The sequence below is a fragment of the Manis pentadactyla genome, chromosome 4 (assembly GCF_030020395.1).
Source record: "Manis pentadactyla isolate mManPen7 chromosome 4, mManPen7.hap1, whole genome shotgun sequence".
NCBI lineage: Eukaryota > Metazoa > Chordata > Mammalia > Pholidota > Manidae > Manis > Manis pentadactyla.
Window position 1 is genome coordinate 79,674,038 of NC_080022.1, and position 27,065 is coordinate 79,701,102.

Sequence of the window (27,065 nt, forward strand, 5' to 3'; positions counted from 1 at the left end):
ATCCCTAGAAACAGAAAGTAAATTAGTGGTTGCCAGGGGCTGGCACAAGAGAGGAATGGGGTATGGTTGCTAAGGGGTACTCTTTTTTTAATGTTCTAAAAATAGATAATAGTGATGGTTGTACAAACCTGCAATTATACTAAACTCTACTGGTTGTGTGCTTATAAAGGGTGAGTTTTGTAGTATGTGAATTTTATCTCAATAAGTGGTTATTAAGAAATTATCAGATTTGATCCATGAATACATAAATCAACCACAACCACTTTCTAATTTTTCTTAAAAATTTCTAAGAATGCAGTCTACATTCTCCACCAGGAGGGCATACCAGTATCATATACCCTGAAAATGTTCCTTTTTATAACTTTCTAAGAAAGTAGACGTTGCCTTTCCTAGGAGGTAATTCTTTTGGCCAATGAAAGAGAAAAGGGGCTCAGATTATATAGTCCTTCTTTCTTTTTGCTGCCAAAGTCCCAGAACAACAATAATCCGAATTAACTGACAATCTGAAACTTTAAATTTTTCCTATTTTGTTTATTGAAAAGACATTCAATAAAATTTAAATATTCACCCATAATTCCACTACACTAGAACAACAGCTGTTTCATTATCCATTTTTCCTTCTAGTTGTCTACATGTACAGCTCTAATTAGGATATATATAATTATGTTTCTTCTCATTCTGTTAAGTGCTATGCCTGTTAGTTTTTTACAATAATTATTTTCAGTGTTGCAATAATATTCCATCTAGTTGATGTATCTTTATTTTCCTAACTTTTCCCCTTATATTGACGTTGAAGTCTTCTTTCCCCAAATTTTCTGTGTGTAGACATGCTATCTATAGATTTTTATATTTTTCTTCTTTTGATTATTTCCTTAGGTTGTTTCTTAGAGTACAGAGTTTATGGATCATACTGTATGAATATTTTTATGATTCTTGTTTCTAAGCTACTATTTTTCAACACTATTTTACACTGTGAGGTGTTTATGTGTGTGTGTGTGTGTGTGTGTGTGTGTGTGTGTCTGTGTGTGTGTGTGTGTTTGTAAATATAGATGGGTTAATTGAGAAGACCTGAAATGGTACTAAAGGGTCTATTATTAAAGGTCATTTTTCAAAATTGAATAATCTTTACTTTTTTGTTTGTTTTGTGTGTTATTAAGGTATCATTGATATAAAATCTTATGCTCAGGTTTCACATGAGCAACACTGTGGTTACTACATTCCCCCTCTATTATCAAGTTCCTACCACATACCCCATTACAGTCACTGTCCATCAGCATAGTAAGATGCTATAGAGTCACTACTTATCTCCGTGCTATACTTCCTTCCCCATGTCCCCCTATATTATGTGTGCTAATCATAACACCCCTCAATCCTCTTCTCCCTCCCTCCCCACCCTCCCTTACCCATCCCTCCCCTTTGGTAACCAGTAGTTCTTTCTTGGGTTCTGTGAGTCTGCTGCTGTTTTGTTCCTTCAGTTTTGCTTTGTTGTTATCCTCCACAAGTGAGTGAAATCATTTGGTACTTGTCTTTCTCTGCCTGGCTTATTTTACTGAGCATAATACTCTCTAGCTCCATCCATGTTGTTGCAAATGGCAGGATTTGTTTTCTTCTTATTGATGAATAATATTTCATTTTGTATATGTACCACCTCTTCTTTATCCATTCATGTACTGACAGACACTTTGGTTGCTTCCACGTCCTGGCTATTGTAAGCAGTGCTCTGATAAACATAGGGGTGCATATGTCTTTTTGAATCTGTGATCCTGTTTTCTTAGGGTAAATTCCTAGGAATGAATTCCTGGGTCAAATGATATCTGTATTTTTAGTTTTTTGAGGAACCTCCATATTGCTTTCCACATGGTTGAGCTAATTTACATTCCCAACAGCAGTGTAGGAGGGTTCCCCTTTCTCTGCATCCTCGCCAGCATTTGTTGTTGTCTTTTGCGTGTTGGCCATCCTAACTGGTGTGAGGTGATATCTAATTTTGGTTTTAATTTGCATTTCTCTGATGAATTATCTTTACTTTTTAATTATGAAAATAGCAGATGCTTATTGTCAAATAATATATAAAGTAAATAAAAAGTGAAAGTCCCCCACCCTTCTTTAAGAGGACTGATTTAAACACATCCCCACCTAAATTTGAGTTTACCTAAGTGTGAAATGTTATTCAATGCCCAAAGACTTACAATGGTCCATATAGAAACCCGATGGCATGACAAAAGTCCACACCAGCTCCATGAGACAAAAGAATATCCAAGTAGGGAAGTGTGGTGATGTGAGGTAGTGAGACAAGGAGCAAATGTTGGTTTAACACATTCCACAAGGAAAAAGACAGAGGTTGGGGTATATTTTTGAGAGGAAAGAGATAAAAGGAGTAAAAGTAAAGAGACTAAAAAAGCCCAGTATAGTCTGGACTGAGAGTGGCTTGGCAGAAACACAGGAAACCATTTCATACAAGCAATAAACAAGCTCTAAGACAAATTGAATACCTAAAAAAAGTATGTAAAAATATAATTAGTAGGGAATACCTGTTAACAAAAGACATAACACAGGCTCATCTCCTTAGTAGAGAAAAAGAAAATAAACTTATTATACAGAAAAAATTAATTTGTCTCCTGCTTATCCTATAAAGCTCAAAGATGATTATTTGTTGATCCAACCAGGTCCTTTCTTTACTATAGACTACAGAACATTAAAAAGTTGCTAATTTATTAGTACATTCCTCAATTTTCCATTTTCTATGCTCAGCTAGCTCTGATGGAAACTGTTTTTCTTAAGCCAAATATCAGGTTGTCTCTTCACAACCCCACACATTCCAGATAGTTTCTACAACCCAATGTCAAGACCTGTTTTTAGATATAATCTTTGCAATTTTAGTTTGCCTAATCTGTAGATTGCTTTGTAGGACCTCTAAGACGTTTGTCCAGATATATTCTGTATCTTCAGTAAGACCATAAACATCAGGGACCATCTTCTTTTCATTCTTTATCCACCCATACAATGAACACTGAAATGTAGCTAGATGATCATAGAACCTTGCTTAATTCTATGATGGAAAATTGCAACATATGGCTTTGTTCTTGGATTATTAATACTACCAGCTATATTGTAGAGAACCATTCTCTTAACTAAAAAGTTGCCCAAACATAGACCTTACACTTAAAATATTGTCCATTATCCTAGCTTTATCTCCCACTCCCAACCACCCCCATTCTGCTGAACTTCAAGCTGCAGAGATACCAAAGCATTATTTTTTTCTGGAGCACATGATGCAATTTCATATATCTAGGCCTTTGAACATGCTCTTTCTTCTCTAGGAAGTGCCTTTCACCTACCTGAGCAACATGATTGGTGTTCCATCCTTCATAGCTCACTCAGTCACCTCCTTCAGAATCCCCCATGTCCACCCTAAGAATTTCATGATGCTTTCCTCTGTGCTATCTCTGTATCTGGAATAAACTTCTATTGCTGCAGCACTGAGTGTGGAGCACTGTAACTAACTTCTTACCCATATTTATGCCATTAGACACAGTTCTTGGTTCAGCAAAAATTCATCCAGACAAGGAAGAATGGGAGGAAAGAATGGAGAAACGAAGGGAGGGAGACCCAAAGAAGTTTCTGTGGCCTCCTCTATCCATGTCTTATTCACTTCTGTATCTCCAGGAGGTAGGGCAAGTACATAGGACACAGAGTGCTCATGAAATATTTGGTAAATTGATTTGATATAAATCTTAAAAGAAGAAAGTATGAACCACCCTGGCATGCAATTCTTAAAGGGAGAACTGACATTAATCAAAACTGTATTATCTGAGCCAAAGCAATTATGGTACATACAAACCCATTAGGGGCCCAGCTTGAGACTGTATACAATCTTAGTGCCAAAAACTAAGCTAGACATGGAATTAAAAAATGTATGAGACATGATCCTCTCCCAGAAAGGGTTCATTATTTAGATGGATAATCCAGTTCATAAAAATATAATTACCTTATAACATAATAAAAACTACATCCAGGACATGTTCAGAATACAAGAGATGTGTACTATCTAGCTTGAGGTGATGGAGTGGGGGGATTCAGGAAAACTCTGTGACAATGATCCCTGGGCTGAATCTTAGATGACTGAGACATGTCTTAGTATGTTTGGTTGGTGGGCTGGTGCATGAAGGGGACTACTACTTCTATGGCTCATGTATCCTCCCGGGAATGAACTCATTCCAAGGGAAAGTTAGGGAAGGGACACAGGGTTGGAGTTGGAGAGGTGAGTGATATTGTGTCTTGAACTGGACCAGATGAAAAACCAAATAGAAGAACTGGTCTCAGAGGACATTGTACATCATAGCATAGGGGTGGCAGAAGATTTTACTGCAGTAGCCGAAGTGTAAGAAGAAGAAAGGGGTGTGGGGTGTGGTGACAGAGAGACGAGTATCCATGGAACACAGGCTTGGGGAAATGGCTACCCACAAACTAGCCCAGAGAACTGTACTCCAAGGCAGATTTGAGCTAGCCCTGGGGACTCTCTGAACTAGTTGGGAAAGAGTTTGGAGGAAGCCAGAGTTTCCACAATTGGAGGATAATGCAGAGCCAGATAAATATTTATTTGCTGCTGTTATGAACACTTTATTATTATTTTTTAATCCCAAGTTGCTTTGTCCTATATTGCATAAGGAAAGTATGAGACATTACTCCAGCCTGCAAGGAGTTTACAATTGCTGAGAGAGCAATTGTGTGTTTTAAAGAGCTATATATAGAAATACACTCAGGGTGGAAAAATTGCGAAAGACTTCCCAGAAAAGGAGGCGATGACAGTAGAATACAGAGATGAGAATATCAGACCATGTCCAGAGGATATTTACAGAAAACGTTTATGTAAAAACACTTGAATTAAATAAGGTGGCACAGACACTTACTAATCCGATAGGGAACTTTGGAGGTAGGAAGTTTAACAAGTAAGACAATTTGCTTGAGGATAGCAGGAGAGTGGGAAGCCAGGAACCAGACTCAGGTGAGAAAGTAGCTGTGGGGCAAAGTCTTGGGCAGGATGTTTCAAGAGTGAAAACACCGTCTGGTGAAAGGTCAGCACCTCAGAGCTGAGTGGTAGGCAAGAACTGGATCTAAAGTGAAGGGTCTGCAAGATCTGATAGGTGAGTAGTTCAAGAGAGGTGTCTGGAAAGATTTCCTGAGTGAGGAGTAGCATATACAGAGAACTCTCCAAGGACATCTCAGGCATGGGGTGAGCTGTTAACAGCTGGAACAGACAGGCTCCCAAGGAAGGCATTTTAGCTTACTCACCTTGTGTTGCTCAGGTATTGGCAAGCAGGTAATGAACATGGGGAACTGTCCAGAGCCAGCAGGGTAGTAGGTTTCTGCTTTCCTGGTCAATATCTGAGAAGGAGGAGTGATGGTGTGGGGTTACTAATTGCTAGAGATGGGGCCTGTTAGATGTGGGTGCAGCAAAAGGTTTGATCTCGCCTCTACTTTCAAGTATCAAACCAGGGTAGTCACTAAAAAATTCAAGTCATTTGCAAAAGGTACCAGGCAGGAGACCAGGAGTTCCATTCGCAGTCCCCTGGCTCTCCAGTTACCTGGAAATCCATCATACTTCAAGGTCGTCAGAATATGGTTTTATCCTTTACCTCAGGATGGAGGATAATAAAGGTATTAAGATCTCTCATTTGTCTTATGTTCTGCTTTTAATTTTAAGAATTTTAAAATTGAAAAGGGGTAATGCTTTAATTAAATGTTCCCTTTTACATTGTTTTAGCTAATACCATACTTTAAATAATATTTGTATTCTCCCACTTAACTGTTTAATAGGTACTTATTTCAAAAGCTGAAAAATATGAGAAAGTAGATTTTTTAAGTCCCATAGCAATCATTTATTTGCTTAACACTTTGAAGTATTTCCTTTCAGTCGTTCTTTCTGAGAAGATATTCCTTTCTTTTTTAACATTACTGTAGTGTAATGTTATTTATTTGAACTTCTGAATCTTGTGGTAAACAGTGCCTGAGGAAGAGGATTTTCCAGATGAATTTGCACCCAGTTACACAATTTTGTCTGGGGGGAATAACAACTCCTAAGTAAATTGCTTGCTTTTTATGTTTAATCCAGATGCCACATGAAACACATGCATGAGGATTCATTTAGGGTGCTCAATTCCATCAGTGTGGTTTGCTAGGCTGAGGATTTGACTTAGGATTTGTGATGGCCTTCTGCTTACTGGTAGCGCTTTAGGAAGTCTGCCAGACCTTTCATAACAATATATCCTGTTCTTAAGTTCTTCATTTTGATTTGCTTTTCAGCCAACTAAATAATTTGTTTTGTCTTCTTTAATAAAGTTATGTGAATTGTCAGCACAGTTTGAACTCTGGCGTACATCAATGTCTGTTACCTTCACAAAGGAAACAAAATGCTCCTAGGTACAACATTCTCCAGTCACAATCTCTGCCGCTGAAAACTGGCTCACCTGCTGACATTTGCTGCCATCCTTGTCTACCATCACTCCTATAGTTTTCATCTTTTAATTTTTCCAAGTTCCAAGAACATTTCTCAGTGTGTTTTCCACATCATTGCTTCAGTACATATCAGTGTGGCTCCTACTTTTCACTGCTTCCAATTTGTATTTTAATTCTGCTGCTGCATCTTCAGTTTACCTACTTCTCTATCTTTACAGCCCTCTTTTTTACCTCTGCCTGTTTGTCCCACATGCTTGCATACTTCAGTTCCATACAGGCCATGTCTTCTTGCATCAACAAGGACACAAGAAGTTTTTAAATTCCCTATAGTTCTTCGAATAAATAATTTTTGTAATTGTTGTTCCTTTAAATCTCCATAATGATGTCCCCTTCATTTGTCCTTGCAAAGGTTTTATAAGTCCTATATTATTATCTGACCTCTCATCTGAGGATGAGAACATCTAGATCTGGTGTTTGATGGCAAACAAGCTATGTGGACAGCCACTGGCCCTATTATGTCAGCGTATGGGTGGTGGGTTCCCCTGCTCCAGTCTTCAGCTGTGGAGTGGATGAGTATATCTTCTCATCTAATTCCTGATGTCTAAAAGCTTTCCATCTGGTGTAGGTCAGCTAATCTGAGATAAGATCCAACTACCAGGCTTACCGATAGGCAGAAATGATGGAATACTAAAAAAGCACAACACTACAATCTCCAGTGTGTTATATGAGATGTTTTTGATTATGAGTAACAAAATCCATCTCTAATTGGCTTAAACAGAAATAGGATTTTTGGGCTCAAGTAACTGAAAAAGTTCTGTACTATGGTGGGCTTCAGGGTTTTTTTCTTTAACTTTTCATTATGGAAAATTTCAGATCTATACAATGTAAAAAGATGGTACAATGAACCCTGATGTACCTATCACCCAGCTTTCACAATTTAAGATTCTGCCATTCTTTTATCATGCATGCCTCCACCTTCTCCCTACCCCCACTTGATTGTTATTTTTTTAAAGGAAGTTTTTAGGTAACATTTACAAAAATTAAAATGCACAAAGCTAAACTGTAAAATTTTAACAAATGGCCACCTCTGTAAAACCCACATTACATTAAGACATAGAATATTTCTATTTCACCAGAAAGGTCTCTTATGTCTCTTCCCAGTCAAACCATTGCTCCCCATCTCCATCCCTAGGCAACCTCTGTTTCAATTTTTTTTCAACAAAGATTAGTTTTGCCTCTTCTACAATTTCATATAAATGAAATCATTCAGCATTTGCCTTTTAATGTCTGCTTTCTTTCACAGAGCTTTATGATGATGAGATTCATCCATGTCATCGTATGTATCAATAATTCACTCCTTTTTATTGGGGAGCAGTATTCCATTGTGTGCATATAACCACAACTGTTTATGCATTTCCTGTTGATGGATAAGTGAGTTGTTATTAGTTTTGTATACTGTGAATAAAGTTGGTATGAACACTTGCACAAGTCTTTTTGTAGAATATGTTTTCATCTCTCCTGAATAATATGTAGAAGTGGAATTACTGAGTCAAGGGTAGGTGTAGGTGTACTTTAATTTTTCTAACATAGTGCCCCAAAATTTTCATCCACAGGTATATGAGAATTCCAGTTGCTCCACATTCTTGCTAACATTTGGTGATTTTGGTCTTACTACTCTTACTGATTTTTAGGTAATCTAGGGAATAGGAAGTATTTTACTGTAGTTTTAATTGATATTTTGAAAGAACCTATTTTGGCCTTGTCAATTTTCTCTGTTGTCTATTTTCTATTTAACAGATACATATTTTTTTTTCTTTATTTTCTTCCTTCTTGGCTTTACTTTGCTTATATTTTTCTAGCTTTTGGGAACTTACATGATAAATGTTAAACCTTCCTCCTTTCTAATATAAACAATTAAAGTTATAAATCTCCCTCTAAGCACTGCATATTGCAAATGCTAACCTTATTTTTCATTATCATTCAGGTGAAAATACATTCCAATTTCCCTTCTGATTTTCTTTTGATCCATGGGTTATTCAGAAGTATACTGTTTAATTTCCAAATTTTTGGGAATTTTTCAGATGTGTTTTTTAAGTTGATTTCTAAGTTAATTCAATTGTGATCAGAGGACATACTCTATTAGGTTTCAGTCTTTTGAAACTTACTAAGACTGTTTCATGGCTCTGTATATAGTCTTTCTTGGAAACCTGAGAAGATTCTGTATTCTGTAACTTTGGGGTGTTGGGTTCTATAAATATTAATTAGGTCAAGGTGGTAAATAGTGTTATTCAGCTTTTCTATATCTGTACAGATTTTTGACCTAATTACCCTGAAAGACATGTGAAAATCTCCAAGTATAATTGTAGAATTGAATCCTTTTCCCTTTAGTTTTGTCAGTTTTATGTTTCATGTATTTTGAAGCTTCATTAACCATACACATTTATAATTGTGTCTTCCTGATACATCGATATTTTATCTTTATAAAATGCCCCTATTTATTTCTGATAACACTCCTTGTATTAAAGTCTATTTTTGTCCATTATTAAAATATCTATTCTAACTTTCCAATGATTCATGTCTGCATGGTATATCTTTTTATCTTTTTCCATCCTTTTACTTCAGCCTTAGAATCTGTGTGTTAAAAGTGCATGCCCTTAAATCTGCAAAGAAGTAAAAAGCTAACCTTTTCAAACAATGTTGCTTCTCTCTCACTTACCAACTTTACATTTCCCTGTATGGCCCCGAAAGATGACTGGTTAGCCAGAGACAGGTAAGATTCCTCAAGGTAGGAACAACCTAAGACAGGCACAGTCACAGGGGGGCCATCAGGTGAGAAATTGGGGATCAATAGAGGTGAGGCTTAGAACCTCACCCCCCTGTTTTGAGAGAAATCTTCTGCATCCGTGGATGTTTTGTTGCCCTTGTCTAGCTTGGATTAATACTTAGCCTATAGGCACACAGCTGATCATCTACATTTGCTTTCTTACAGCACTAAACTATGTTTTCTACCTTTATCTTGCATCTACCTACCACTTCAGCATTTTATTTAAAAAAAATAATAATAATAATAAAGAGAGAAATGTGGGATTCACATATAAATCAAGTATAAAAATCAAATGAATAATCATATCTGACTTGATTGTTTATAGTTCATGATGCATGATCAAAACCGAAAGTTTCTGTGATATGACTGCCCTTGCACTGTTTACCATGTAAGAACTTATTCACTATGTAAGAACTTGTTCACCATGTAAGAACTTGTTGGTTATGCTTCAGAAGACTGGAGACTGTTCAGAATTAGGCTTGGGGTTGATTAATGATTGTGCATTGAGTCCCCTATACAGAATTTTATTGTTGTTAACAACCATTTGATCAATAAATATGAGAGATGCCCTCTCAAAAAAAAAAAGTGCATGCCTCGTAGATAAGCTACAGTTGGGTCATGTTTTTTGATCCATTTTGACAATCTCTGCCTTTTAATTGCAGTGTCTAATCTAATATTACATTTGATTTGGCTGAACCTAGACTTGCCATTTGCTATTTGTTTTCTGTTTGTGTCATCTGTTTGTTTGCCTGTGTTTTTGTTCCCTCATTGGGGTTAACTGAAAAAAGTTTTTAGTATTCCACTCTGATTTCTCCATTGGCTTGTTAAAAACAGCTTTGTTGAAATCTAATTCACATACCATATAATTCATCCATTTAAAGTATACACTTTAATGATTTTTTTAAAAAACATATTCACAATGTCGTAAAACCATCACAAAAATCTAACTTTAGAACACTTTCATTCCCTTAAAAGAAGCCCATACCCATTAGGTGTCCCTCCCCATTTCCTCCTCAGCTACTCAGCCCGAAGCAACTACTAATCAATTTCCTGCTTCTATGGATTTGCCTATTCTGGACATTTCCTATAAATAGAATCATATAATATGTGGCCTTCTCACAGGTTTCTTTCACTTGGCATAATGTTTTCAAGGTTCATCCGTGTGGTAGCTTGTATCAATACTTCATTTCTTTCTGTTGCTGAACAATACTTTATTGTATGGATATACCACATTTTATCTTTCCATTAGTCAGCTGATATACATTTGGGTTGTTTCCACTTTTTGACCATCAGGAATAATGCTGCTATAAACATTCTTGTATGTGTTTTTGTGTGGATGTACATTTCATCTCCTTTGGATATACACCTAAGAATGGATCTGCTGGGTCATATGTTAAACTTGTTGAAGAACTGCTAAAACTGTTTTCCAAAACAGTTCCACCATTTTACACTCCCACCAGCAATGTATGAGAGTTCTTACTTCTCTACTTCCTTGTCAACACTTGTCACCGTTCATCTTTTTTATTAAAGTCCACTTCCACCTAGTGGGTTTAAAATGGTATCTCATTGTGGTCCCACTGACTTTTTAGTTTAACACATTTTTCATTGCTTGCTTTGGAGATTAAAATATGCATCTTTAACTTAAGACAATCTACTTAGAGTTAATATTGTACAACTAAGCATTAAATACAGAAGAGCCATCTTGTAACAACATAGTTTTATTTACCCCAATCCTTCAGGCTATTGATATAAACTCAATACAGTGCTAAAATTTTTGCTTTAACCACTAATATGTTTTTTAAAGAAATTAAGAGAAGAAAATAATGTGTAGTCTTTTATGTTTACCCAGATTTTTACCATTTCTATTAATCTTCATTTATTTCTGGAGATATGAGTTATCATCTATTGTCATTTCCTTTCAGCTTGAAACTTCTTTTAGCATTTCTTCTAGTACAGAAATGCTTGAAATCAGCTGTAATTTTCTATTATTGGCCCCTTGTGTATCAAGTGTTGTTTTTCTCTGGCTCCAGCTGAGATTTCAGCAGTTTGACTAAAGTATACCCATTATGGTTATTTTTATATTTATTCCTCTTGGAGTTTGCAGTGCTTGTTAGATCTGTAAATTAACATTTTTAGCTAAATATACCATTATTTCTCAATTTCTTGGTCTCATCTTACCATTCCTTTCCTTTAGAAATTCCATTACATGTATATTAGACCACTTGCTATTGTCCCAGAGGTCTCTGAGGCTCTGTCTAGTTTTCATAAATCTATTTTCTCTCTGCTCTTCAGTTTGATATTTTCTATTGATCTGTCTTCAAATTGACTCTTTCCTTGACACCCCGAATTTCCTGTTAAGCCCATCCAGCCTATTTTTCATTTCAGTTACTTTACTTTTATGTTTAATAATTTTCACTTAAAAATAGTTTCTCTTTCTTTGCTGGGATTTCTGATCTATTCAATCATTATACATATTTTACTTTTGGTCTTTAAGCATATTTATAACTGCTGCTTTGAAGTTCTTTGCTTCTAATTTGAACATCTGGATCACCTTGAGGATGGTTGATTTTTTTTTTCTTGAGTATAATCACATTTTTCTTTTTCTTCACATGTCTAGTGATTTTTTATTAGTTGCTATACATTATGTATATACTGTCAAGACTGAAGACTGGCTTTTGTTCTAGGAGGCAGTTAATTTGGCTGCACTGAATTCTCAAATTCTGTCTCCCATTCCATCAGCAACTGCTGAAATCTCTTCTCAGTTCTTTCAGCTTCCAGGTACTACTTTGTAACTGCATTTGCCAGAGCCTCCCCATACACACATAGGACCTAAACAGATTTTAAACACAGGTTTTGGGACTAGTATTTATGAAACTCCTTCCCTCCCAAGATTTTCTTCCAAAGTCTCCAGTTGCTCTGCAACTGACCCCAAATAGCCAAAGCAATCCTCAGAAGGAAGAATAAAGCTGGGGGAATTACACTCCCTGACTTCAAGTTCTACTACAAAGCCAGAGTAATCAAGACAGTTTGGTACTTTGCACAAGAACAGACCCATAGATCAATGGAACAGAATAGGGAGCCCTGATATAAACCCAAGCATATATGGTCAATTAATATATGGTAAGGAGCCATGAATATACAATGGGGAAATGACAGCCTCTTCAATGACTGGTGTTGGCAAAACTGGACAACTACATGCAAGAGAATGAAACCAAACTACCGTCTAACTCCATACACAAAAGTAAACTCAAAATGGATCAAAGACTTGAATATAAGTCATGAAACTATAAATTCTTAGAAGAAAACATAGGCAAAAATCTCTTGAATATAAATGAGCAACTTTTTCCTGAACACATCTGCTCGGGCAAGGGAAAAAGCAAAAATGAACAAATGAGACTACAGCAAACTAAAAAGCTTCTGTACAGCAAAGGACACCATCAGTAGAACAAAAAGGCATCCTACAGTATGGGAGAATATATTTGTAAATAACATATCCAACAAGGGGTTAACATCCAAAATACATAACGAACTCACACGCTTTCACAACTGAAAGCAAATAACCCAATTAAAAAATGGGTGGAGGATATGAACAGATAATTCTCTGAAGAAGAAATTCAGATGGCCAACAGGCACATGAAAAGACGTCCATATTGTAATCATCAGGGGAATGCAAATTAAAACCACAATGAGATATCACCTCACACCAGTTAGGAAGGCGAACATCCAAAAGACTAGGAACAACAAATGCAGAAAAAGGGGAACCCTCCTACACTGCTGGTGGAAATGTAAATTAGTTCAACCATTGTGGAAAGCAATATGGAGGTTCCTCAAAAAACTTAAAAAAGAAATACCATTTGACCTAGGAATTCCACTCCTAGGAATATACCCTAAGAAAATAAGATCACAGATTCAAAAGGATATATGCACCCCTATGTTTATTGCAGCACTATTTACAACAGCCAAGATATGGAAACAACCTAAGTGTCCATCAATATGAATAGATAAAGAAGATATGGTACATATACACAATGGAATATTATTCATCTATAAGAAGAAAACAAATCTTACCCTTTGCAATGGACAGAGCTAGAGGGTATTATGCTCAGTGAAATAAGCCAGGCAGAGAAAGACAAGTACCAAATGATTTCACTCATCTGTGGAGTATAACAACAAAGAAAATCTGAAGGAACAAAACAGCAGCAGACTCACAAACTCCAAGAAGGGACTAGTGGTTCCCATAGGGAAAGGGGATGGGAGGTCGGGTGTGGAAAGAGGGAGAAGGGGATTAAGGGGCATTATTATTAGCACACATAATATAGCGGGGGGCACAGGGAAGGCAGTAGAGCACAGAGAAGATAAGTAGTGACTCTACAGCATCTTACTACACTGATGGACAGTGACTGTAATGGGGTGGTATGTGGGGTGACTTGATAATATGGGTGATTATAGTAACCACAATGTTGCTTATGTGAAACCTTCATAAGATTGTATATCAATGATACCTTAATAAAAATAAATAAATAAAAATAAAAGGCAAATAATGAGATCCTGGGGACCATCAGCATTTAAATAGTGAATAGAAAGTGGCAACCATACAAAAAAACTAAGACATACTCAGAAAGGTGTGAAGAGAAACAAGTCAGTAGTGTTACATAAACTAAGGGAGACAAAACAAGATAATAAATTTAAACACAAACATCAGTAACAACATGACATATGAACAAAATGCTCATTGTTAATGTTAAATGTTAAAATGTTAAAAAACAAAGATAATCAGTCTGTCAAAAGACAAAAGATTTTCCAACTAGATAAAAACAAAATAAAATCCAATGATGGCTATACATAGGACTCACATCTAATTGAAGAATACAAAAAGATTGAAAGTAAAACAATGGAAAAAGTTACATGAAGCAAATACAAACTGAAAGCTGGTGTAGCTGGTTCTATAACTGACAATACAGCCATCTGAGTACTAGCCAAACAGACTTCAAGGAACACTTTCTAACAGTAAAATGTGAAATCATCATGAAGATAAAGTATTTTTAGATTAATAGGCTCCTAACTATACAACTTGAAGATATGTAAGGCAAAAATGACAAACCAGAAGGAGAAATAGACAAATTCACAATAATTGTGCCTCTCTGCATAATTCATACAATGAGTAGACAAAAGAAAACTGGTAAGATTGGAAATGATTTGAACAACATGATAACTGATTAGGAAACTTGACCTGAATAGAATACTTCACCCAACACTGCTAAATTTCATGCACTTACCCAGCACGTTATTTTCAAGCACTCATGGAACTGTTTTTCAGGTATAAAGAAAGTCTCAACAAAATTCAAAATTCAAATAGAAAAGCAGCTAAAACACTAAGAAGGAAATCTATAGCCTTGAAAACATGGGTCTGAAAAGAAGAATGAAAATTACATGTAGAGTCAAAGATCTGAAGACACCTCACCAAAGAAGATATACAAATGGAAAATAAGCATATGAAAAGATGTTCCACTGCATGTGGCATCAGGGAAGTGCAAATTAGTACAATAATGATATACACTATGTACTTACCAGAATGGTTAAAATTCAAAGCACTGACAATACCAAATATGGTAAAGATGTAAAGCAACAGGAACTCTTGTATTTCTGTGGAAATGCAACAAAATACAGCCACTTTGGAAGACAGTTTGGCAGTTTCTTATAAAATGAAACATACTCATATCATACAATCCAGCAATCATGCTCATTGATATTTACCCAAATTAATTGAAAGCTTATTCCACACAAAACCTGTACACAGACTTTTATAGCAGCTTTATTCATAATTACTAAAACTTAGAAGCACCCACGATGTCTTTTTTTTTGAAGTATCATTGATATACAATCTTATATTGGTTTCAAATATACAACACCCACTCACCACAACCCCTCCCCCATGGTAACCACCAGTCCCTTCTCGGTGTCTATGAGTCTACTGCTGTTTTGTTCATTCTGTTTTGCTTTGTATTTACATTCCACATATAAGTGAAATACTACGGTATTTGTCTTTCTCCACCTGGCTTGTTTCACTAACATAGATTCATCCATGTTGTTGCAAATGGCAGGATTTCATTTTTTCTCTATGGCTGAATATATTTCACTGTGTATATGTACCACCTCTTCTTTTTCCATTCATCTATTCATGGACACTTAGGTTGCTTCCTTATCTTGGCTATTGTAAATAATGCAGCAACAAACATAGGGGTGCATGTATCTTTTCGAATCAGGGATTTTGTTTTCTTTGGGTAAATTACTGGGTCTACAGAATTACTAGAAGTGGAATTACTGGGTCTATGGTATTTCTATTTTTATTTTTTTGAGGACCCTCCATACTGCTCTCCACATCAGCTGCACCAACTTACAATCCTAATGACAGTGTAGGAGGGTTCCCATTTCCCATTTCTCCACATCCTTGCCAACACTGGTTATTTCTTGTCTTTTGGGTACTGGCCATTCTAACTGGTGTGAGGTGGTATCTCATTGTAGTTTTGATTTGCATTTCCCTAACAATTAGTGATGTGGAGCATCTTTTCACATGCCTGTTGGCGACCTGTATTTCTTTTTTGGAGAAATGTCTGTTCAGGTCCTCCACCCATTTTTTAATCAGGTTATTTACAACCAAGATATATTTCAGTACGTGAATGAATAAATAAATAGTGCAACACCCAGACAATGGAATATTATTCATTCTTAAAAAGAAATGAGTGAAGAGCCATGAAGGAACCTTAGATGCATATCATTAAGTCAAAGAAGCCAATGTGAAAAGGTATGTACTGTACAATTTCAACTATATGATATTCTAGAAAAGGGCAAAACTTTAGAGGCAATAAAAAGATCAGAGGTTGCCAAGAGTTTGGGGAAGGGGAAAGATGAATAGGTGGAACACAGAGGATTTTTAGGGTAGTGAAACTATTCCATGATAGATGTATATCATTATATACATTTATCCACACCCATAGAATGTACAAAAATAAATGAACTATAATGTAAACTATGGACTTTGGGTGATAATGATGTTGTTAATGCAGGTTTATCAATTGTAAGAGTTAAATATACATCTCAAGAAGTAAGGAAAAGAACAGCAGAATAAATAAATTAAAAAATAAAACAAGCAAAAAAATCAAGGAATAGAAGGAAAGGAAAAATAAATACAGAAACTAATAAAATAGAAGATACCTTAAAATAAAGAAGATCTACAAAATGAAATCCTCATTTCTTAAGAAAAAGGTTCTGAGAAGAAATAGAAAATGTGAATAGTTTCTATACTTAAAGTTGATGAAGATAAAAGTATCAAGAAAGCAGGAATAGTCAACAATACCCCATGCCATAAAAAAGTAAAGTAAAATTAGCGTTGAAAACTTCATGATGAATCAACCAACATATTAGGAGATCGCTGATAACCTTAGGAAAAACAGTTTAAGTGGAATGTAATGAAGTAGAACAAGTTTCTAAATGGAAAAAAAAAATTCCTGAACATGTTAACATTAATATGACACTATACATCTGCAAGAAGCTGGATTTTATTTTTACCTTTGCACAGTGTTTCACACACGGATGCTCAAAACATTATTTGCTGAATTAATTCTGTTGGATAGAAAAGAAAGGACTACATATAGAGCTCTTGAGATGTTTGACAGTTGAGAATTGAATTAAGAAAATGTTAAGATTTCTAAAGAGATGTATAGCCTGAAAAAAATTGATGTTTAAAGTTTAATCTGGATTTCAGCCTAACAGTGTGAAAGGGAATACCAAGGGCAGGGAGACTACATTAGATACTGTTGCAAATATCTTGGCCCAGCCTGGATTAGGATGAGCCAACTACAGTGAAAATGAACAGTGGAATTTGAAAGACATTATAAAAGAAAAAATTATTAGGATTTGTTAACAAATGGATGTGGAAGTTAGGGGAGAAGGATTTTAAAGGCATCTGAAAGACTGAAAAAATTAAGATGAATGAAGATCAGTGATGACATACAATGACATATTAATACAGATGGTCCCTGACTCACAATGGCTTGACTTAGAATTTTTCAACTTCACAATGTTGCAAAAGCAGTATGCATTCAGTAAAAACTGTACTTCAAATTTTGAATTTTGATCCTTCCCCAGGCTAGTGATATGCAGTACAGATACCCTCACATGGTGCTGGGCAGCGGTAGTGAGCCACAGCTCCCAGTCAGCCACCCAGTCACAAGGGTAAACAACCAATACGCTTACCACCTTCGGAACCCATACAACCATTCTGCTTTGCACTTTCAGTACAGCATTCAATAAATTATATGAGGTATTCCATACTTTATTATAAAATAGGCTCTGTGCTGGATGAACTTGCCCAACTGTAGGCTAATGTGAGTGTCCTAAAAATGTTCAAGCAGGCTAGGCTACACTATGACATTCAATAGGTTAGGTTTATTAAACACACTTTCAACTTCTAGTATTTTCACCTTACAAATGGGTTGAAAGGGACGTAAACCTATCCTAAGTCAAGGAAGATCTGTAAATGCAGCTTCAACTGGATTTATTCCTATAGCTTAAAAATTCAAATATTTAATTTTCAGCACTTAACTTTCAGTCACAAAATAAACTTTCTCAAGCAAATGAATTTTGTTTCTCTAACAAAAGAATAATAATTATAGTTGTTAACTTGAATCTTTACAAATGCATTAAAACAATGGAAAAATTTTCAAATTCAAATACTTTAATCTTCATTTCCAGAAGGCAAAATAATGGGATAGTTTTGAAATAACTGTGGGAAATGCCAATTTTTCATAAAATGAAGCAAAAAAAAGTAACAGTTTAAAGCTAGGAGACTACTTCAAAATCTAAAATTTAGCACAAGAACGTCTCAAATGACAAAGCTGACAAAGTATTTAATACTATATACCTATATCAGAAGAGTCCAATATATGTAAACACAGGCATAATGCACACAGTTCAAATTCATTTCCAGAGTCAGCATATATTGTGGAAGGTTTCTCACCTTCCTCTTTTCATTTCATTCTGGCTTACCTCCACCCTCAAAACATCTTGAAACATAGATAGTATGGAAACAAATGAACACGAGGTATCTCTGAGTACATTTAAAACGAAATAGCTCAGCATTCCTTTTCTTTTCCCTAAACCATGCACTGCACCACAAAATTAAACAGACATCTCTAGGGATACAGATTTGCCAAGAGTGTCTCTGCCAAAAATAAAATCTGGCCCTTTTCCAGACTTCTATACATGGACAACAGTGGCTGTTCTACAGATGGAGAGTGATTGCCAGCTGGCTAGTCTGCGGCCACTCAGTAGTGTCAAGATAAAGAATATTAGGCACAGATCATTTTCAAGTCCCCAGACTTCTGACAACAAACTACCTAAGTTCTCATATTCTGCAATAATGAGAGGTATTTACCTAAGAGACAGTTATAATTCTAACCATATTTCCTGATTTTACAGACAAATAACCAAAGCCAAGAGAAGACAGGTCATTTGCCCAAAATCACACAGCTAGTTGGTGAGAGTAAGAAATGCAGTTCTTGAGATAACCAGTTCAATAACATTTCAACCCCTCTGTTAAGCAATACTACCTTTCTACATAATATTTAAAAGACTATGTTGTTTGGATCTTAAACTCTTTAAGTAGTTTTTTAAACTTGAAAGTCATAGGCTCTTGCTCAAATCAATATTTTGCTAGAAATGACAGTATGCTTTCATTTTGTAACCCTGTACATAACAGTTTTTAAAAGGACAAAGTATTCTAAGTCCCAGAGTCACCAAAGTAAAATGAGGTTAGAACTGGACTAAACACTATTTTAATCCAGTTAAAAGTGTTTCTTAACACAATTAAGAAACTCTATCTTTAAACTTAGGAAGTTTCTTTAAAAATTATGGCCCAATATATTTAAAGGTGGCAGGCCACTGGAATCAGGATCATAAAATCTGAAAACAAATCTTAGCTCTCCTATGGACTACCTATGTGACTTGGGCCTGTCTCCTCCTTTTCCATAAAACAAGCAGGCTGGCTCAGGATCACTATACTTAGGAATTAATATATTCCATCTGTTAAAATACAATTCCAGATAATTTGAGGATAAGATCTTTATCCTCACCCTTATTATCTTATAATGTGTTCAGTAACAGAACAAAGATGTAAACACGCTGATCCATACGTGATAACTAAACAAGTTAAAGCAGAGGAAATATCATCTCTGCTATAAAAAAGTGGTAGATTTGGCTCTGTAGAGTCAGAGAGAACACTACTGTCAGAAAACTGTAGTACAAAGTCAAAGTTATGGCGATTTAGATCACATCTTTCTGCACTCATTTAACTAAAAGTCAAAGTTATGGCGATTTAGATCACATCTTTCTGCACTCATTTAACTAAGTTGATAGTTATGAAAACACAAGGCCGTTTTTCTGAATAGGGAACAAAGAAAAGAAAAGCAGCTTAGAGTGGCTGTTTAAGGCTAGGTCTGCAGAACCACCACAGCAAGTACCATCGGCCTCTATCAGATATGAAGGACCTTTCTATTGCTTTATTGATGCTGTTATATATAACCCTAGCTGATTTAAATTTGAGCCTTTTAATGAATAGGTCATTTAGATCTTTTATTTTTTTTAATCTACCATTTTAACCTTCACTTGTCTATTTGAGTCAATTGGTAGTTCATACAGGCTAGATGTTCATTACATGCAATTTACTGTTAGCTACTCTGAGAAAAACTAAAATGTTAAATACAGTTCTATATCCATCAGCTGCCAGGAGCTTACAACTGAGTTAGAACATGCAAATTGAATAACTTCTCAGTTATACTTTTAAAATTAAGTGCCAGTTTTTATGTCCAGTTTAGTGGCATTTAGTCCTATGTCTGTTTGCTAAAGACATAAAAAACACAAAAGTACACTTATAAAGTCCTAGAAAGAGGGATTTAGGCATCATGAAGAGGTAATTTAATTGGTTTAAAAGAAGACAATAGGAAAATGTGCGATTATCAAGCTCTCTGAGTGAAACCCCTCTAAACTCTAGCTCATTCATCAGACATAAAATACTTTGTTTTGATGAAACACTGAAGTTTTATACCCCTTTGAGAGAATAATCATATTCTGGGGCTGTCTGTATCTCTGGTTCAATCTGCCTAGAGCAGTCTTGTAAAGATAGTAAGACTACTGGGTTATCAGTTTTATCAAATGATCAAGCTGATTAACTCATCTTAATTTCAGTTTTTGTCTTCTGTTAAACTAGAACAATAATATCTGCTTTGAAAATCATGCAGTGCTAGTTACCATAAGGATCAAAATGAAACAGTGTAGATGAAAGTATTTTGTAAACTGTTCTATAAATGTAAGGCAATATTATTATAATTGAGCTTAATTTTTAAAAATCTTTCATATAAAGTCCAAAACCAGATACTGTCAAAGCTACATCTTTCTCAATCACTGCAACTTCCTCAAAGCACATTAACTGGTGACTAATCCATCATGAATAATTTGCAAATATTACTTCATAGTTACAATATGTTATACTTCTACCTAACTCTGGCAGACATGACTTTCAGCTTATGGGGATCTTAAGCGAAATCTACCTGCTTTATTGTGCTGCAGATCATACAGCAAATCAAAACCTTTAAAAGTGTTCTTTTACTATCCTTTTGGGCTTGGATTGGAACTCATTCTAGGGCTGAATGACTTAACTATTACCAAAGGATTCATGCTGCTTTTCAAAAAATATCTCAGCAAAGGTCATCTGAATACCCAATTGGAAAAAAAAAAAGGTATCTTAATCTCTAATTATATCATATACATAAATCAGTTCCTGATGGACTACAATTTTAAATATGAAAGGTAAGACAAAAAGACTTCAGAGAAAAACAAAGCATCTTTGCAACCTTAGAGCATTTGAACATTTGTATCCTCTTAAACAGATGTAAAAACTCTGACCATAAGAGAAAATTGTAAATTTGATTACATTAAGAATTCATGTTTACCAGGAGACACGATTAATAGAGCAAAATGACAATCCACAAAAGTGGAAGAAGATAACAGTAATGTATCTGAGAAGTAAGCTATATAGAGTTTACATAGAGAATGCCTATGACCAATAAGAAAAATATAGACCACCCAAAAGAAATAAGAACAAAAGACTTGAATTTGTGTTACTTCACAAAAGAGGCTATCCAAATGGCAAATACAGATGAAAAGATGTCCGTCGGATTTCATTAGTCCTCAGGCAAAAACAAATTAAAACCACAATGTGATATCATTGTATACACATCAGAACATCTAAAATAAGGAAAATGTACAATTCAAAGTATTGGTGATGATACAGAAATACTGGAACTCTCATACTTTGCTGCTGGTATAAACTGGTATAATCTTTTGGGAAACTGGTTGTAATTATTTCCTAAAATTGATTATAGGCATATATATGATTCAGAAATTCCAGTCTGACAGAAATGCTTAAATATATTCAACAAAAGACAGGTGCTAAAATGTCCACAGCATCAATATTTATAATAGCTTAAAACTGGAAGCAACCCAAACACCCATTTACAGTAGAACGGATAAGTAAATTAAGATATGCTCATACAACAGAATGCTACATGTTAAGAGGATGGATATATGTAACTATATGGATGAATCTCACAAATGTAATGCTGAGCCAAAGAAGCTGGACCCAAAAAGATACAGTCTACTCACATAAAAAAACTAAACCAGACAAAATTAATCTATTTCATTAGAAGTCAGGATAGCAGTTACCATTGCAGAGGGTGGTGGTGAGAGGAAGAGAACATGGAGACAGTTTCTAGAGCACTGATAAGGTTGCTTCTTGATCATATATGTACGCTTCTGTAGATATGTTATAGTTCAATAAAACGTTAAGCAGCAATACTGTTCCTTGCTATTTTGTGTTAAGGTTCTGGCCTTTCACATTAAAATCAGCCCCTCTTGGATAAATGTCAAAGTACACTATAAAGGACAATAATGAAACTAATTTTTAAGCTAATTGCAGATTGACCTTTACCAAACTCACAGCTTCACAAAATTAGAGATCTAGTAACAATTTAGTGGAAAGAATTTTTATTTTTCAATCTTGGAAGGTTGTATTTTTTAGATAGTTGTCCATTTCTTCTAGGTTTTTATTTATTGGCATATAGGTCTGATTTATTGGCATATAATTTTTCATAGTACTCTCTAATAATTCTTTGCATTTCTGTGGTATTCATTATGATTATTCCTTCTTCGTTTCTGATTTTGTTTACATGTGTACACTCTTTTTTTTCCTTGATAAGTCTGGATAGGGGTTCATCTATTTTTTTTTTCTCAATCAGCTCCTGGTTTCATTGATTTATTTCTAGTGTTTTATTCTTCTCTATTTTTCTTTATTAAGGTATCATTGATCCACAATCTTATAAAGGTTTCACATGAGCAACACTGTGGTTACTACCTCTTTTCTAATTTAAAAAATTAAAAAGGCTTTAGATATTTTCTTCCCATTCCCCTTATCATTGTTCTTAGTATGAGCTATACACAGAACAAAGTGCACTACATACTTTATTTCATCTAATCTTTATCACTCCATGAAATAATAATTTCATTACCTTCATGATTTTACAGTTAAGGAGATTTAGGCTGAGTATGTTGTCTAAAGGCAGATAGCACATACATGGTAGAACCAGGATCTGAATCCTGGTGTGTCTGACTCCCAAACTGGCGCTCTTAACCACCATTTTATCCTGCCTCCTTGTCATACTGGGGTCTTTACAGCATGGCATGATGGTAGTAATTTTGGGCTTTTGCCTAATCACTTTAGAAGGTTATATGTGAACAGACCATCTCCTCCTTACCCCCAACTTTTATATAAAGACCCACAGAGGAACTGGAACGTTAAGGAGTGAAAGCTGGGTATTAAGTAAACATAGAAAGCTCATACACTTTTAACTGTGGCAAGCAACCAGTAATTATCAAGTCACTATGTTGTAAAACTGAAACCAATATAATACTGTATAGCAGTAAAAATACAATACAATACAATACCAAAAAAAGCCTGTACCACCAGCAGGCCTACAATAAAAGTGTTTGACAGCTTTTAACTGGCTAAATGGGCAAGTGAGTAGAGGTCTCAGCAGACTGGTCTCAAATGAGACAAGAATTCAGAATGTTTCTACTTAGACCATAATGGACAGGGATAGACTCAGCAATTTTGTTAAAAATGAAGGTCAGTGAGAAGATCCTTGACTGTGTGTAGGTGTCTGCATTTCTTTAAATCTTCCTTTAGAGAATGCTATTTTTTTTTCAGAAGTTATGCTGACAAGTATTGATTATTTAATATGGATGCTAGAAAAGCTTTAATAAAGTCTAGGTTGGTAGAAAAAATAAGATTCCTTGGACTACTGAACTTTACTCAGCTTCTGATCTTTAATCAGATACTTAATTCTCTGTTTAGAAAAGTAACACTTAGCAGACATTTTCCTGAGGTACAGATCTGGTACCAAAGAGAAAATAAGCATTTTTACTCATTCCACTTTGAAAAATCCTAAACTTAAAAAGTAACTGTCAGTAACCTTTGTGACAAAGGTCCCTTTCACAGTTTAAAAAACACCCTGACCTGAGCGTGGTTCCATCATCCTTCATTGATATAGAATTGTAATTTATTTCTGAACGATTCAATATGAAAATTTAAAGGCCATTCTTTATAGTAGAGGGAAAACACACATGTCAGTATTAAAGAACTATATGCTCAATGAATATGTTAGCATTTTTCATACAAAGTCATAATCTTAAATTATGCTTAGGGATTCTCCCCACTCTCACCTCTCCCAACACCTACAGGGAAAGCAGCCTCCTGATGATGCTAGATCCTCACAACTTCCCTATGGAGGCAGCCTAATGTTTTAATATAAGTTATACCCACTGCTTAGATGAAAAGGCATTCCATCTAGATGTGTACTTATTGCTTGCCTCTTGAAAGTCTTCACAGATACAGGGGAAAATATCTCCAGTGGCTCTTTTCAGTAAATATAGATAGTATCAATCTTTATCTCCATTGTATTATTCTTTCTTGGCTCTTCCCTCAAATAAAAATGTAAACTGTTTTCTTATTCAAAGTTCTACAAAAATATTAGAAAATCTTTTTCACATTAGGTAACATAAATATTTACTTATTGGAAGTGAAAAAAATCTGTGTAACTTTGTAGTTTGCTAAAGCATTTGTTTATCATATACAGTAATGAAATATTTTATATTCAATATGACAAAATTGAAAAAAACATATACATATATATTTTTAAGAATCTATTACATCTTTACATAATGGATATATTAACAACTTACAATAAGAAAAAAGTACTGATTTCTCTAAGGTAATCATAAACATATACCAAATAAATAGACTATCAGTTTGCAGGGAGAAATTGGTCATTTCACTAATCGGATTTCAAAAAGTTCTTGAAACAGGCAAAAGTACAACATAGAAGGCCATAATTATGTTTTTTGAAAGTCATTCAAAAGTTTATAAATTTTGGATATAATCACATTTTCTGAAGAAGCTGAAGTATTCCTCCTTAAATATTGAAAATATTGTTATTAGGAAGGTAAGAAAAAAACAAGTTGTCATTAGAGAGGTAAGAAAAAACTATCCTAAAAATCAGCATCAGCATCATCACACCAGTAAATGAAAAAAATTAGGGCTAAGGATAAGGAGCTTGATACAGGTCAAATTAAATGTTTAAAATCTCATGATAAAGTATATTATTCACCTTAAAATCATGTAACATTAGAATTCTTTCCATTTTTCTTTAAACTCAAAATCACTTCTATAAAAATACTTGCTACATAAGATATTTATAACTCAATACTATCATTTTGTATGGTTAATTTCTATGACCTTTGGGGACAGAAGTCTACATAACCTAATGACTTTTATATTTATTTGGTAGATCCAACTATGGGCCATTTTTACATTAATCTGATTTAATGGGATCTGTTTTAGGTTAATTAAATACTCAGAGATACAAATTCCTTAATAAGTAGTCAGCAGTATTTTTAAATATTAACCAAATCATTCATAAATCATGTTAAGCAACATATTAGCATGACCAAAATATCTCACTTTGTTTCTGTTTGTAGCTTCAAACGTTAACTCTGCTTCCCCACCTTTCAATGCCCCCTTTTACCTGATGATACCTTTTCCTACACAAACTCCTCTATCAACTAGAAAATGATCAGACATAATTTACATGTATCAAATGCCTGCAGTTCATTTATAATATGACCAGTTCCCAAGTACTTGTATATATTAAGTTGGCTAATAGTAAAATGGTAGATTTAACTCTCTACTTAAGACTGGGGCATCATCAAGCGTAAGAGTTTTTAGAGGGTAGGGTGGAGGAGAAATAGGAATTCTAAAGTCATGCATTATCTAAGCCTGATGTAGTCCCTGCAGGGTGATTTCTGGGAAGGGAGGTGAATATTCCTCGTCACTAGGCCCTCCCTAACATACACTGCCAAAAACAACCCTCCTCTGCCTCCCTTTCCCACCCTTCTCTTGCCTGTTTAGAACATAGCAACTGAACACACCTGCACTGATTTTAAAAGTAGGCATTAAAGGCTAATAATGTCATCTAAACACAGTACAACACTTCTTCCCTAATTCTTTCTAAAACCATGTTATGTATTCTTATTATTTACTGGTTTTTGGTACTACAATTCTACTCTTAACCAAAAACTCCCAAGTTCCATAATATCTCAAGTACCTCTGGCCATTAAGATTTTGGAGTTTTTTATAAGTATATTTTTGGAATGTAGCCCCTTCATCAGTGGGAGTATTACACTATTGAAATCTACCATTTTTGTTTGTGGACCCCCAAGAGAATTTTGAAAACTACACACCCACACATACATTTTTAATTATAGCTAAAGTTTTCACTGTAAGTGTAAATAGTTGCAAAGGAGTAATTTCTAACATATTGTAAATACTGATATTTCTTAAAAAGCTGTAACATCACCTTAAATGTATCTAATGGCACTTAAACTCTATAGTGATTTGACTACCCCCATAATCTATTTCAAAAAACTGAGAAACAACTGGTTTACAAGAGTTAGAAATTTTACCTCTCATTTTGCTTCTTGAACTTATTTTCCTTTCTACTTTCATCACAAATTATTTTTTTTAACTTTTAATTTGAAATATTGAAATTTACAGGAAGGTGCTAAGAAATGTAGAAGTGCCTTGTACTCTTCACCTAGCATGCCCCAACATTAACATCTTGAATAACTAACAATAGCACAACATCAAAACCAGGACACTGATATTTGTACAATCCAGAGCTTATTCACATTTCACTAGAATATACGCACTCATTTTGTGTGTGTGTAGCTCTATGCAATTTTATAACATGTAACTTTGTATAAACACCACCACAATCAATCTACTTAACTGTACCATCACCACAAGCTTCCTTTATACCACCCCTTTATAACTCCAACCTCCTCCTTCCCATCCCTGCCCTATCCCCTGGCCACCACTAATCTGTTTTCCATCCCTATAATCACATCATTTCACAAATGGTATAAAACTTGAATCATGCAGAATATATCTTTTTGAGACTAGCTTTTTGCTTAGCATAATTTCCTCAGGGTTCATCCAAGCAGTTGCATGTACTAATAGTTCATTATTTTTTATTGCTGAGTAATATTCCACAGTTTGGGTGTGACTTTTTTAACCATTCATCCATTGAGGAACATCTGGGTTGTTTCCAGTTTTGGCTAT

General features: G+C 35.0%; 1 protein-coding gene across 4 annotated transcripts in view; it reads right to left on the reverse strand.

The window, feature by feature from the left end:
- Nucleotides 1-27,065, reverse strand: part of DIPK1A (divergent protein kinase domain 1A) — a 139,845-nt gene that overhangs the window by 94,511 nt on the left and 18,269 nt on the right. The window contains exon 2 of one of the 4 annotated variants that reach the window (XM_036906543.2): nt 5,290-5,382. The exons of the other annotated variants lie outside the window; for them this stretch is intronic. Within the exon in view, the coding sequence (XP_036762438.2) occupies nt 5,290-5,382 (93 nt within the window). The remainder of the gene's footprint in view (nt 1-5,289; nt 5,383-27,065) is intronic. 4 annotated transcript variants of the gene reach the window in all.